Here is a 14,835-nt window from a genome sequence, read left to right as displayed (position 1 = left end):
TGTGACTACTTAAAACGCATCAAATAAAATAAAATAAAAAACAAAAAACTGTGTACCTCAGGTGAGATCACCAGTGGCTCTTTAATAAAACGTAGCTGTTTGTCTTTCTGAACAGGACTTTTTCCAGCAACACTGTAGCTGTGGTGCAGCCAGCCTGGCCTTCCATGACGTACAGAAGAGACACTCCAGAGGTGAATTTTTGTCATCCAGTGGTACCCTCTCTGACCTGTCCACCATCCCTGAGGTCAGCCGCCATCCGCTCATCTCTACCAGGAGAGGTAAGTTGCCAAAGTGCTTGTGCAAGTTTGCTTATTCATTACCTGTTACCTTAAACCTGGGTTCAAACATGGTGAGCAATTTCAGGGTTCGAGAACCCTGAAGTTGTCATCCAGTTTTAGATTAGCTGTAACTTTATCACATGCCACTTTATTAGGTACACCTATCTAGTATCAGCTGGTCATCTGTTGCTGTAGACCATTTATCGTATGGGACCAACAGCTTGTGTGTTGTGAGATGCCCTTTGCACACCACTGTTGTAAAGAGCTGCTATTGGAGCATTTGTAGCCTTTCTGTTAGTTTAAACAAGTCTGCCCATTCTCCTCTGAGATCTCTTTTATTTATCGTACCATTGTCTGTGAACTGCAGCTGCTTCTGTGATTCTGGAACCGTTGCATCCGGCACCAACAATCACACCGCAGTCAAAGTCGCTTAGATCATGCATCTTGCCCATTCTAATGTTTGGTCCAACCAAAAAACGAAACCACTTCACCATGTCTGCGTGCTTTATATATTGAGTTGCTGCCACATGATTCACTGTTTGGAGGAGCAGGCTATTTGCGTTAACAAGCAGGTGTACCTAATAAAGTGGCCAATGAGTGTATTTCGAGCTCTCTTTCAATGGACACATTGGACTTATAGACTTGTAGGGTGAGATATGCATATTTTGCAGATTCACGTCCCACCAGAGTCGTAAACTCCACTTCTATCAGTAGGCATTTGTGGCGAGAATATAATATACAGCGGAGTGCCCTAGGGGTTATTGAGACCATCCCATATTAACCTTACCATTTCATTACTAGCAGGATCAGCGCTTAATAACCTGCTCCGGCGGGACGCGTCACCACACGCCCACAAAACCACATATTCATGTTTTAGAATCAACATTTGTCCAACGCTTTCCCGAAATGGATCTAATAGGTTTGTTTTAAAAAGCTTTAGCGCTCCTTCAGTTTCACAACCTGACCCCCACAGCAACCCCCAGGTGTGTTTTTCAGCCTCGACGTTTACCTTGTCATCGTACGCCATTCCAGGCGATGTTAGTCACTTGGCAACACAGTCATCTCCCTAAATGTTATTACTGTTGTGTTTTCGGAGCGGCTCATGTTGCCTGAGGCGGTGCCGGTTGACAGCTCGGTGGTCCTGGGGGGGGTGGGGGGAGATGAAATTATTACTCGAGCGGGACACGGGGGGAATTCCTGGCATCCTGCTTATGACGGGAACATATAATGTCCCGCGGACTCTGGAATGCCTCGCTCCTTCCTCTGATGGGCAGGAAACTGGATCTGGAGAAGAGGTTGAGGAGTCAGGAGAGATGGGGGCCCCGGCAGAGGTGCAGCAAATAGGAGTAGATAGGCTTTTCTCTATGCTAAGGTTCAATTCAGGATTGTAGGTTCAAGCTTTATTGCTATTGATAGAGGAACCTATGAATTATGGAGAATTGAAGAGAGGATAGAGAGTGTTTCTATTGGGTTTCTGTGTGTGGAGACTTTTGTTGAAGGTGCTCTTTGGTTTATGGTTGCTGCTTTCAATGAACAAGGCAAGAGTTCAAGCAAAAAAAACACAAAGCCTTTATTTATTTATTTATTTATTTATATTAAAAACATACTCCGACATGATTTGGCCAGAATGTGGCTTTCGTCAGGGGAGCACTGCATCCCTGTCTAACATAGTCACATGGTCAGTGGAAAGCGTGAGCTGTTGTGATAACAGAGTGTTTTCGTGCACGTGGGAGGAGGGTAGGGGAGGGCGAGGTAGGTGGAAACAGAGGCAAAAAGCAGGCCTCCACTGAGACCACTGATTTCCATCACCATTTGTCATAATAGCCTTCACTCCCCTCTCCACATGCAAGCAACCTCTACCAACACACGTGAACAAACTCTCCCTCTCTCTTATACTCATATACATGTTAAGTGTCCAGTTAAAGCTGCAATATGCAACTTTTTTTTTTTGCCATCTGCTTCTTCAAAGCCCTTTGGTGGCTTTTCACAGATTGGCAGCTGATGACAGCTCATCAAGAACTGAGGGGGAGGAGGGCAAGACTAACAATACACTTCCTGCCTCAAGGAGGAAAAGTTGTATATTGTAGCTTTAAAAGTAATAAAACCCTTCATGTGAACGCAGATTTGCAAAGATCGTATTAACGCTGCTTTCTGTCTCTTGTCTTCCCAACCAAACACACACACACACACAAACTGTAACCGCTTGTTGTCTGTGGTTTCTGTTTTCTCCTCATGTACAGATGTGAGCAGTGAGGGTTTATGCCAGCCGTTGGCACCCATACCGCTGTGGAGGAGAGGGCTGAACCGGAGGAGTTACACTGAGGGGGAGGTCCGGTTCCTCAGCGACAGCACCGAAGGGCTCTCCATCCCCCACCGAAGGGTGAGTCACGCTGACATATTAAAGGTCCAGTGCAGCAAGAACCGCATTCACCAATCTCATGGTATTGCTTGACAAAGGGGCCTGTTCATGTAAAGTTAGCCAAAATATTGTAACTGTCAGTGTTGTGGAATTTGGATTTGGTTGTAAACAGAATCAGTTTTTGTTTTAGATACTTAATATACTTCCTGGTATAAATGACATCAAATATGCCCAGATTTTAATGAATGCTCTGATTGGTTGACAGTATTCATAATTAATGAGGTGGCCATAGTTGATCAGACAGTAGCCAGGGACAGTGTGAAAAAGTATAAGGAGAAAGACAAGCCTCAGTGGCTAGCAAGAGCAATGTAGACTGGTGTAAACTGATAATGATGCAGTTAATTACAATTTCTCACTTCTCTCGTTATCCTTAACATGCATATATATGCAAGTTAAGTGGACATGATGGGCAAACAGCAAGGGAGCTGTATGTGAGTGAGCGAGTAAGGCAGAGACTGGGAAAGGAGAGAGAGAGAGGGAGACAGACCTCCAGATTTCTCCCTTGGCTTTTACTTTCTACTTGGCATGGAATTTGACATGTGGCATTTAAAATATTTCACGATTTGCACGATTCACACGACTTTCTTTTTTATCAAAAAAGAATTTACTTTAGCACTAATTGTACTGTGAACGTTGGACGCTTCCAACAAGAAATGGGTGGTACTGAGCATGTCAACAGGGCGGCACTCCCTCAACCCACTGAAAATTGGCTGAACATAGAGAAACAGCCACTAAAGCAGCTCTAACAAATCAGTTGAACCATCCACAACTGAACAAATAACACTCCTCGTGTTCAAAATCATCTGAGTTAAATTCATCGCACTGGATCTTTAAGGCCCCCCCAAACACACACTCTCTGACTCACTTCACATCCTCTGATTACAATCCAAATGGCAAAAACTACAGGGGCAGAAAACTCTCAAAGTGATGATATATGACAAATGAGATACTTTCTTGGCGCCCAACGGAGAGATCCTCCCTACGCAAGGGCCTCGACTGTTAGGAAGCGCAGTAACCGAGAAACACCAATGTGTCATGGAAGATATCGCTGTTGTCAGGTGAAAATCTGTGGTGAAGCCTGACATCTAATGGTGAAAAGTAGGGTACTGAACAGGTCATCTACTATTGGCTGGTCTTTGGTGCCAGGTGATGTCACCTTCTATAGAGTACAACAGTACAATTAGTTCATTACCCTACTTTTCACCATTAGGTGTCAGGCTTCACCAAAGATTTGGGTTTGGGGTTTAGTTACTCTTAAATCTACCATATCGTCTCCAATTTCGTCTCCACTCTAATTCTTCAACCCTTGGACTTATGAAACCCTTTCGAAACCGTTTGGATATAGTCAAAAATGTGAAAGCAAGCTAAAAACAAGGCTTGTGTCCTCGGTTGCTGACCCGTTGACATTTTGGAGAGGTTTTCACCCGACAACAGCGATATCTTCCATGACACGTTGTTTCTCGGTTACTGCGCTTCCTAACAGTCGAGGCCCTTGCGGAGGGAGGATCGATGAGACATTCTTCTCAGTAACTCCTGGTAAGAGTGGAGGACATGAGGGTTGGTTTTTCTCTAGTTTCTCACTAGTGTGAGGTACAGCTCGGTGTTTCTCTGAGGTACAGCTCGGTGTTTCTCTGTTGTTGTAGTAACCTATCATTATCATTAGATTATTATAAAATTATCATTCTTGGGTGTCTTTGTGGACAGGTGAGTGAAAACTACACATGGGGCCGAGTCAAAGACCTGGTGAAGAAGACTAAGTTGAGGAACCAGAGCAGGCTGGGACTGACCTCCACCTCGCTGAAGATGTCCTGTCCCCAGCTCTACAGGTGAGGCAACAACACTGTGAATACACCACAGACTACAGTATATCATTACTGTTGTCTGAAAACATCATCATTCCCGTATTCTTTTCTTTAATATGGATCGTTCTCCACCTGTTCGGTTGTACGAAATATCTCAGACAACAGATTTTGATGAAACTTGGGTAAATGGTGCATCTCACTACTGTGTTACAGCATTTTCAAATTATACTGATTGGCCCAAAGGGGGCGCTATAATTACAGGTCAAAACAACGTGACGTATATGTTGCTGATTTGCCTAGATGGAGACTGCATCATTCATGGGGGACAGCATGTTTACTTACATCTATTACTTACATTTACATGATTTTACTTGAATTCAAAGTTTACAATAGCCCCCTTTCCACTGAGCTCCAAACCTGGTGCTTGAACTTAGTTCCAGTGTTCCTGACCCCTTTCCACTGGGTTGGCCTAGGCCAGTCCGGGCTAGTCCAGGAACTCAAGCCCCACTTTGTCCTTTATGTAGATGGTCCTTCATGGACCCATGTCTCTATGTTCTGTGTAACACATTCAAAACCCATTGTATGGTTTAATGGCACGGCTGCCAACGGCAATATCAGCCATTTTGTTTTTCTTTTTGGAAATGCAAGTTTTTCATTCAACAGCAGTACTATGCCTCTAATATTATAGCATAGACACAGACAAGGGATAAGGTGGTGGCTGAACTGGCCAGTGTCTTTGCCAGGGTTTGCATGGTTTCTAATCTGGCCCATACTCCTATACTTCCCTTATGCCTATACACTGTCCATCTTTGCTTCACAATCTGAAAAGATTACCCAAGGACAGATTCCTTGGCTATTTCCTTGGTCACTGCTCAACAAATCAAGGTTGTTACTGGATGCTGGAACTTGGCCAATTCATGAATCTACTAGCATTTCAACAAAGCCATAATTTCTTTCATCACCTTTGGTGGGTTTGCCTATTACTGTTCCATTACCTCACATAGGCTAATACAAATATAGTCATTCCTGAAAACTACTGTATCTTTTTCTCAGAAAGAGGAGTTTGATGTCTTTGGCAGCTTGTCAAGATGTTTTGCTTTACTAAAATTCTGAGATTCTTTAGAAGAAGAAAAAGTTGTTTGGATTGATTGCACTTCATGTGAAATCATTACTTTAATGGTTATTTATGGATACCTTACCAATTGAGCTCGTCAAACTATCTGCATCTCATTACTTATGCTTTGTTAAGCATTTACTGTACTAGAGACCGTTGTTTGCCAAGGAAAACATACAGCTCAAGAGGCCTATTTAGAATTACTATGGACAGTACAGGAGAAAAACAACAAAGATTTTTTCACTCCATCAAAACTATTGTTAGAGTTATATTCCCAGTCTGTAAAGACATTACAGCCAATATCCTTGAACAAATATATGATCTTGACAAAATATTATCATTTAACATATATCAGGGGAGACACTTCATGTTAAAACACGTTGAAGTTAACATTTCTAAGGCTCCTCAAAATATCATAACATGGATACATTATAAAAACAAAACAGGCATTCCTCAGAGCTAGAGAGATAATATACAATGTTTTTACTGCAAGCGACTGTCTATATCTGCACTGAGCATGAAGACAGACTTGAATATTTTTGTCCTAATACAAGAAAAAAAAACCTAATCCTGTTATAATTGAACTCTGAAATAAGTCAGATGCTTGGAAAATTGAGCAGCATTGGCAGGTGTCTTTGTTCCACATAAGTAATAAGACATAATATTAATATTAATAACGATGGACTATATTACCCACATTTTTGTACTGGCTTTATACTGACAGTGGCTCCGTGTTTGTAGCTCATAAGTCCATGAAAAAAAGTATTAATAGAGATATTAATTGATAAAAAAGCAATAACTCAGCCATGAGAGCCTCTTGTCGTCCCGTTTTTATTTTAAACACTTTTCTTTCAGGTTTGTGACAGGCTAAAAGTCTCTAATCTCTTTCCAAAGTCTGTAAAGAAACTCAAACTTTACTGGCCTCTGTTTTTGTGGTGGCAATTCGTGTCTTGTACTTTTGGGCTAAAATGGCAAAACCTCCAAAAACCACTGAAAAGGAGCTGCGCTTTCCCATCTCATTTGTTGAACAAAACAAAAAAAAAAATTGCCTGAAGGAGAAGGAATGTCAGTTATTTTACTCTGATGAATACAAGCCAGCATGATTGCAGCAAAGAGAGAGAGAGAAAAAAAAAGACTTTGGGGTTATTTTGGGGTGGAAAGCGTTGACAACTTCGGTGACTTTGGGCGAGGAGCGAACCGTGACAGGTTCCTGGCAAATCAAGCCCGAGGGAACGGTTCCCTCCGTTTTTGTCGGGGGGAGGCGGGTGTGTCTGTAGATGAATTGTGGTATTTCTTTGTTTGAGAGGCTGTAGTACATAGGAATTTGGTGGGAGGTTGAGGGCCGCAGGAAAGAACGGTTCTCTCTCTGGCCCTTCAACATATCCTTCTATCCCGACTGGGGCTTGGCACCGACCCAGGCGAGCAGAGGAGGGGGGTCGGACTGTCAGGCCTGAGGTATGCCTGGAGGAGTAGGAGAATTCCCCCACAGATTTAAACTACTAAGGTCTGGTGAGATATGGCTGCCGTCCAGGATTCATTAGAGAGAACACCACCTTCCAAGAGAGAAGGTGTTTATGTCGATTTGAGATTAAACGACAATAAATGCACTCTCAAACTCTTTCCTCTAATGGCTTGGCTGCTTCGATGCACTTTGATAAAGGAGTGTACCTAGCGTCTTCCAGAAATACTGTGGAAAGTCAGCAATAACGGTGTCTCTTATGCTCCACAGGCCTGATCTGGGACCAGTGGAACTTCCTGGCAGAAACAGGAACTCCATGATCGCCTTGGGCCACCAGAGCAAACTGGACTTCCCTTGGCTACAATAGCCGTAAAGGTAGAGTATACAGTACTACCTCTCATCTTTGCTGACCAGTGCCATATACTTAACAGGTGGAGCACTGTAACAAGCCTTGATATACACTGACATACAGCCAATATACATTCAGACCACGTAAGCTGAACATGAAGTTGAAAGTATGCAGTTAGAATAGTGGAACTGGAATAAACTTGAATAAACAGTAAAATGGTTCCTGTTTTGTGCTGTAAAGCAATCCAGCAGATCAAATCTGACCGACTGGCACACAATGTAAAATGCAGTGTAGAGGCTGACAGTCTTCTCAGTGGTGGTCTTGTTTATGATAATTATACTAAATTCATGTGGTAATGATTTATTGATGTTAAAATGATACATACATAGCACCTTTAACTGGCTAAAAGGATTGCTATTCATACTGGATTTCCCAGCATTGTTCTATGGACTGCCAAGGAAAAGGTATATTCTGTGAAATTCCCTCAGAAATGTTATACCGTAAATTGTCATACTGAAAATTGGCAGTGAGGCATCATTTAAGATTCAGTCCAGCTTAATGCTGATGATACATGGCAAACATATTGAGGCAATGGACATGGGCGACGTCTTCAGCTTGATCAGTTTAATGATCAGTTTATTTGAATGTGATCTCAGCTCTCTGGCTCCCAAGTTGATCAGCTGCCTTCATGTCTTCCGTGGAGAATACAGTGGTTTTCAATCCTGGTCCTTGGGCCCTAGAGTACTGCTGGTTTTCTATCCTACCAGCTCGTTAATTGCAGTTATTTGCATTGAGCTGGCAACCCAGGTGTAAATCAGTCTCTGATTAGATGGCTACAGTGAAATCCAGCAGGGCTCTGAGTCCTGAGGACCTGGGTCCATACATGCTGATACAACAACGTGATTTATTATAAAGTATTAGTAGTAGTAGTATAAGAGTATGTGTTGTCTTACCATACAAAAGATGTAGCTACTGTATATTTACTGTATATACCCAAACATCACTGTATGGCAGCTATGCAAACTAATAGATGAAGAATCCAGAAGTTCTCCTGACATGACATCATCAAATTATTTGCGTACAAACTGGAGTGCAGGAGTTGAATTCACAGCTAAAATAGTTTAATAATAGTTTAAGTTCAATTTTCACAATAATATAACTCTTACCTCCTTATTAATTACTGCCCAATAAACAACAGACTTTTTCCAGACAGTCCCATAGCGCCCAGCTATAGAGTGAAGTGTCTCACTGGCTGAACTTGGCTCTCTAAGACCAAAAAAATAAAATAAAAAAAAAGTACTGTTGGGATAATTGTTGGCAAAATTGTCCATCAGGGCCTCCATCCAACTGGAGATGAAACCCCCCGGTGTTCGCCCGCCTCGTTGGACGCACTTGCACATGAAAAGTTCATTGTGGAGGTGGAGAGCATTTCACTGCCACAGTGTGATTTACTGCCCATGTATCTCCTGGACTTCTTCACAAAGGTGAAGAGGCAACAGTTTTCTACCCTCTGCCCACACTGAGCTTCTTTGTCTGCTCCTCAGATATGATCCAGATGGCCTCACGTGGGAAGAGGAGGAGGAGGAGGAGGACGCCATGAAGTTGCACAGAGATTCAAGACTGGAAAAGAAACGGCGGATGGCACGAAGAAGAGAGGAGGAGACGAATGTGGAGGACTCTTACTAAAAAGTTCTAGAACGAGGGATGATGTTGCACGTTAAGGGAGCATTGGCGCGTTTATGTGAGATTAATTTACTGTACATTGCAGTGTATATGGAAATTATTCTAAGTCTGATATTCTTGTGTTTTTTTCAGTGATGCTCATATTATGAAAGTAAGATGGTGATGTGTTCTCTTAGTTCATTCTGTCAAACAGGCTACTATACAGTAAAGTCATCTAAACCGTGACATTTTCATAACTGCACTACACATAGTAGCCGTTTGCAATGTTGTAATATTCATTCACCTGTAAAAACAAGCTGGTAAAATCAGCTTTGTTTTAACATTCATATGCTTTTGATACTATTTACACATACAGGTTTCCATTAGAGTGCTGCAAAGTGTAGATAAAAACCGATCCAACTAATGTGAAACATACACATGCATCATACCTGTACCTTTTCAGTTTGTATTATCGTGCTCATGTGTATGTACTACACACAAATGGTAGACTGTATTGTATAGTGCCTGTGTGTGTTTGTGTGTGTGTGTGTGTGTGTGTGTGTGTGTGTGTGTGTGGTGTTGTATAACTCAAGTGCATGTGGAGTGCATGCAGAGTTAAGTGCGTCTGAACGGTGCAGGAGATAGGCCCCCGTGAATTCCAGTGTCTATGGATAATACATCATGTTAACATATGAGCTCAAGACGACACTTCAGATATAAAATGCTGCCTTGCCGCAGGCGGCCGTCTGATCTTACATAACTTTTATCATTTTTCTCCAGATATGAAAATCTCCTCCATCAGTCAAGCAGCAGGTTGCCGTAACATTTTCCTTTTTAATTTTCCACTCATAAATGCTGATGATAGTGAGGCCGCCGAGGAACATGAATCTCTTCATATGACTAGGAGGTATATCTCAGACTGCGGCACATGTGATGTGCTTTGATGTGGACATGCAGAGCGAAGCTTGGGCTTGACGAGTGAAGCGCTGTGATTTCGTATTCTCCGCGCCGATGTTGCGTCGTTGACATTTTCTTGTCTCGTTGCAGACAAGATGCAGAAATCGTGAGTTATAGTAACTCAGAGAGCTGAGGGCAAGACGAGGAACACACATTCAAATTAAAGTAGTAAATCTGCGACGAGAAAGTATAGAGCCCAAAACAAAATCACCTTAAATTAAGTTAAGATAGTGGGAATGCCCATTAGAGTTGAGACCTGGGGTTAATTTTAGTTTAATTTTGCTACTCTACATCACAGATTGCTATAACACAATAGTGATTCAACTTATATCCATTGTCTGTTCTAAACCCGGTGTCTGGTAGCTCTTTCCTGGGAAAAATCCTCTGGTGCACGGGAAGTGATGCGTTTTACGTTTCCAGTTTGTTTGGAATAAACAGAAGCAGAACTGGGTAGTTAGCATGAGCAGTGATAGCCACCATGGCTGAACAGACAAAGAAAAGAGAAACTCAAACTGCATCAACAGAAAATCCAAGGAGAAAGACATCACAGTGCTGGACACACTGTTTGATTGACAGGTGACCTCTGGGAAGAGCAGTGCAGAAACACCACAACAATGAGCGCTGAGCACCAAAAGATGGAGACAAAATTTAAAAAAATTAGGGCCTTTTCTCCACCAAGCTTCTGTAATTGGAGAGGAAATCTTTTCCCACAGAAATAACTTTGTTAAGAGCCTAGAGGGCTTTCAATGAATTGCATTATGGCAACAGATGAACAGCAGCTGCTCTTTTGAGGGCTATTGTTACAAGACAATAAGCTCCTAGTTTACAAGACACTAATCCCACAACAGAGGGTGAGAAGAACAAACTAAATCATAACTAAAGCTGGTAATACTTCAGCAATACTGTATTGGTATTATGAGAACAGTACAATACCAAGGGGTACTTCATAGTATGCTATCTCAACGTACTCCAAAGGAATAACAGTGTACTTATACTGTACAATAGTGTGCTTCTCTTAACTCTGAATACTCAAATAAATATAGAAGGGATGTACGTATGTTGCATTTTTAAAGTTTGTATGTAAATTACAGCTGATGTTTTTTTCAGTATGGGAGCTTACTGTGTGACTTAAGACACCGGTATCTGTATATGTATTGTATATTTCCAGTATGCATATTGCATCATTATTCAAATTTATTTTTCAAAATAAAGTTGAATCAACGTAAGATGTTTATGTCAGGTGTGCTTTTGTTCATAACATTGATTTTAATCATGTGGCCACTTTATGAATTTAATTAATGGTGATAACAGATACACAGTAATAACACTACTGCTACTGCAACTGCTGCTACTACTACTTCTACTACTACTACTGATACTACTGTACCTTCCAGCAGAGATTAACAAAAGGGAAAATTCTGTGGCATTTGTAGAGCATGTCAAGAAGAAGATGAAGATGAAGAAAAATAATAATAATAAATATATTACTAGTTTACCCAGTGTATGTGAATTGTTCCTTTTATTCAGTTTAGCACACAATCCAAGCCTGGCATCTTAGGTTGCCGGGATTTTACTGACACTCTTATCTAGAAAGACTTATAATGAGTGCAACAGTAAAATAAGCTAAAACAAAATAAAAATAAAAAAAGAAATTACAAGCAACTAAAGTAAGGAGTGCAAAAGTCATATAATGACATCTAATATTCCTGTGAGCACAGAAGGATCATCTAAGAGTGAAGTACTAGGAAAAGAAGAAAGAAGAAAAGAGCTAAGGAGAAAGATACAAGGGATTTCTTTTTCTCTTTTTTCTCCTACTGTACCACAAAAATATGACAGTACACAGTATGCATATTCTAACACATCCTCTGATTTTTTAAATGTTTTTTTTAATCAACTTTAACTAGATTGCTTGCGTAACTTTGGATTTGTATCAAAGATGGTTATTGCGTCTCTCATGACTCTCCTCTCTCATTTCAAGTAGGTCCATCAGTGTATCTGAACATAGATTCAAAGCAAAAACTCCAGGAAAGCACACTGTGACATTGTAGGAGTAACAATTTTAACATGAGACCTTCAGCTTCAGAGAGCTGCAAGCAAACAGCACCCATTGTTTTAGATGAGGAATGCTAACACTGATAACTAGCTCTTTTTCAGGGAGTTGCATTAGGGTTCGACCGATGTGGGTTTTGGAATGCCAATATTGATACTGATATTTTTGGATTGAAGCTGCTGATAGTCGATATTTTGTGGTGATATTCAATATCTTTAAACTGTTGTTCCTCTTCTCTATCATGTCCAAATATTTTCTTCACAGCACTATCTTGAAAAGTCACTTTAAGGCTGCTAAACATGACAATTTGAATGACAGTGGCAGTCAACTGACATATTATAAATCATGCAGAGAGAAATAGGTGGTGAATCAGCTGGATGAGGAAGTCACATGCCCTTATTGGTGTGACCCATGCGGTCACCGAACCTACACAGTCAAACTGCTCATATGGTGATACAGCCATAGCAAAACTCAAAGAAAACCAATTTGTCATTGTCCAATATTAACCTGTTGTAAAATGAAATATGAACGGCGACAGAAACCCAAATTTTCTACTCTGGTTCCATCCTGAGCCTCTGTAATATATATTAAAAAAATAACTAACCACTACCATTACTACTACTACTACTACTGCTATAACTACTACTGATACTACTACTATTACTACTGCTGCTGCTACTACTACTGCTACTGATAGGTCTTCTACTACTACTACTACTACTGATACTACTACTATTACTACTGCTGCTGCTGCTACTACTACTACTACTACTACTACTACTACTACTACTAGTACCACTAATAATAATAATAATATCTTTTGATTCACTATTAGCATCAATATTTAGTGGTGGTCATAAGATGAAATGGCACTTTGACCCCTCCTAGTGTCACATTATATGTCTGCATGCAGTATTCTTGTAATACTGTATCATACCCATTCTGACATCTTCTGGTGGCCAGCAGTAATGCACCTACTGCACTGAACTTTCCCCATTCAGTGTTATGGTTCAAATGAATATTTTTTATTAATATGTAATGAACCACTGTTCCATTAAACATGGGGCATGTTTAATGGAACAGGCATAAAACATGACCATCTGCAAAACAGCTGACATGACAGCAAAAATTAAAGATAACATGAATCACATTTTATTTAAGAACAATACAATGTATTAGGTATACAAACATTTAATTGACAGAAGATTAAAAAGTTAGATATTAATGTATGGGAGTCAATTCAGTATGGCAAGTTTTCGCACTCTATATATTTTAGCTTAAGTGAGTCCAAGTCCAAGTCTTGTAGGGTAATTTTTTTGTTTTGTTTTTTTGTTTTGTTAGAATGGAGAGCAAAGACCTCAGCGTTCGCCAGACCATTCAATGACATTAATAATGGAGATAGCATAACTAGTGTCACATTTATCACTTTAAATCACTTCTCATTCGTTGAAAAAGGGTCTTTTCATATTTTTGTTTTGTAGTGAACTTAATTATTTTACTTTATTTGTTTATTATCACATTATTATTATTATTGTTATTATTATTAATTTCCCTCACTATTGATGTTTTTTGTTTCTTTTTACTGTCTGTTAAACACTTTATAACTTCTGTTTTTAAGTGCTATTATTATTATTATTATTATTATTATTATTATTATTATTATTATTATTATGAGTCTCTAATAATGCTTAAAGTTACCATTTGTAGAAATTAAATCTATAGCCAAAGATGTAGTGAACTTTACCACCTTTTAGGCTGATATAAATCTTAATGACATAATATACAGTATGTCATACTACTTAGTTGAAACTGATGTAAGTATATAGAGTATAAGTATATAAAGATAGGATCCTTGAAGGGAAGCCCATGAGTTTTTCCCATACCACACCAAAGACCTCTGTACTCTGGGAATGACAAATAACCCAACAGCCAAACAAACACTCACAGCCTTCTGTGGCAGAATTCCAGCTTTAAACAGACTGATCATTTATTGTTCGCTTTGGAGGGAAAATAACAAGCAGATGGTTTGCCAGAATCCACCTCCAGAGGAATTCAGGAGCAAATGTGTCAGATGCATAGAAATTTCAGCGCATAATATGTGCACCCACTGGGCTATTACACCCACTACAGCACACAGCAAGCAGTGTGAGGCAAAAGGATAAAAGGTTCATTCAATGACCAAAAAAAAACAACAACAGCAGTTAGAGGCACAATTTGACCAAGATAACAAATTTTATGTGAAACATTATGACCATTGATACACAGTAGTCATATAGCATACAATTCAAAGTTGAGGAATCAGTTTTGGGCTAAAATACATATGCTCCCTGTTAAAATGAACAAATCCACTACCAGAGTCTTCACTGTCTCTTTCAAGAAGTGCTTTGATTCAAGGTCTTGGAGGGTTCTTCAAAGAACAGGAAACAGGATATGTATAAGCTTAATGGGCCTTTAGAGTGACAACTATAAAGATAACTATAAACTATAACGATGTGCTGTTGCTTAAGCGTTCACACTACAACGATATCGCTGCCGAATATTCAGAGAAAAAATGGAGCATGATTACTTTTAACGACGTGCTTTTATTTTACTCGCTCTCTAAAGTAAATAACAACAGAGCCGAAGGATTTGGGTTCATGCATTGCCGCAAAAGAGAGAGGAGATGGCAGATAATAATGCTCTTTTATGGCGCTTTCATGACATTATTGTACTTTGTTTATATGAGAGCTAATGGTACTAATGGTC

At 40.2% G+C, this 14,835-nt stretch overlaps 1 protein-coding gene across 2 annotated transcripts in view; it reads left to right on the top strand.

Annotated features, from left to right (window-relative positions):
- LOC139913796 (uncharacterized) overlaps positions 1-11,233 on the top strand; it is a 42,116-nt gene extending 30,883 nt beyond the window's left edge. For both annotated transcript variants that reach the window (XM_078288784.1, XM_078288785.1), the window contains exons 4-8: positions 116-278; positions 2,519-2,658; positions 4,402-4,523; positions 7,343-7,447; positions 8,966-11,233. In XM_078288784.1, coding sequence (XP_078144910.1) covers positions 116-278; positions 2,519-2,658; positions 4,402-4,523; positions 7,343-7,439 — 522 coding nt within the window. In that variant the 3' untranslated portion in view covers positions 7,440-7,447; positions 8,966-11,233. The remainder of the gene's footprint in view (positions 1-115; positions 279-2,518; positions 2,659-4,401; positions 4,524-7,342; positions 7,448-8,965) is intronic.
- The last annotated feature ends 3,602 nt before the right edge of the window (positions 11,234-14,835 follow it).

Source organism: Centroberyx gerrardi, chromosome 15 (assembly GCF_048128805.1).
Source record: "Centroberyx gerrardi isolate f3 chromosome 15, fCenGer3.hap1.cur.20231027, whole genome shotgun sequence".
Taxonomy (NCBI): Eukaryota; Metazoa; Chordata; class Actinopteri; order Beryciformes; family Berycidae; genus Centroberyx; species Centroberyx gerrardi.
This window is presented reverse-complemented; position numbering and strand designations above follow the sequence as displayed.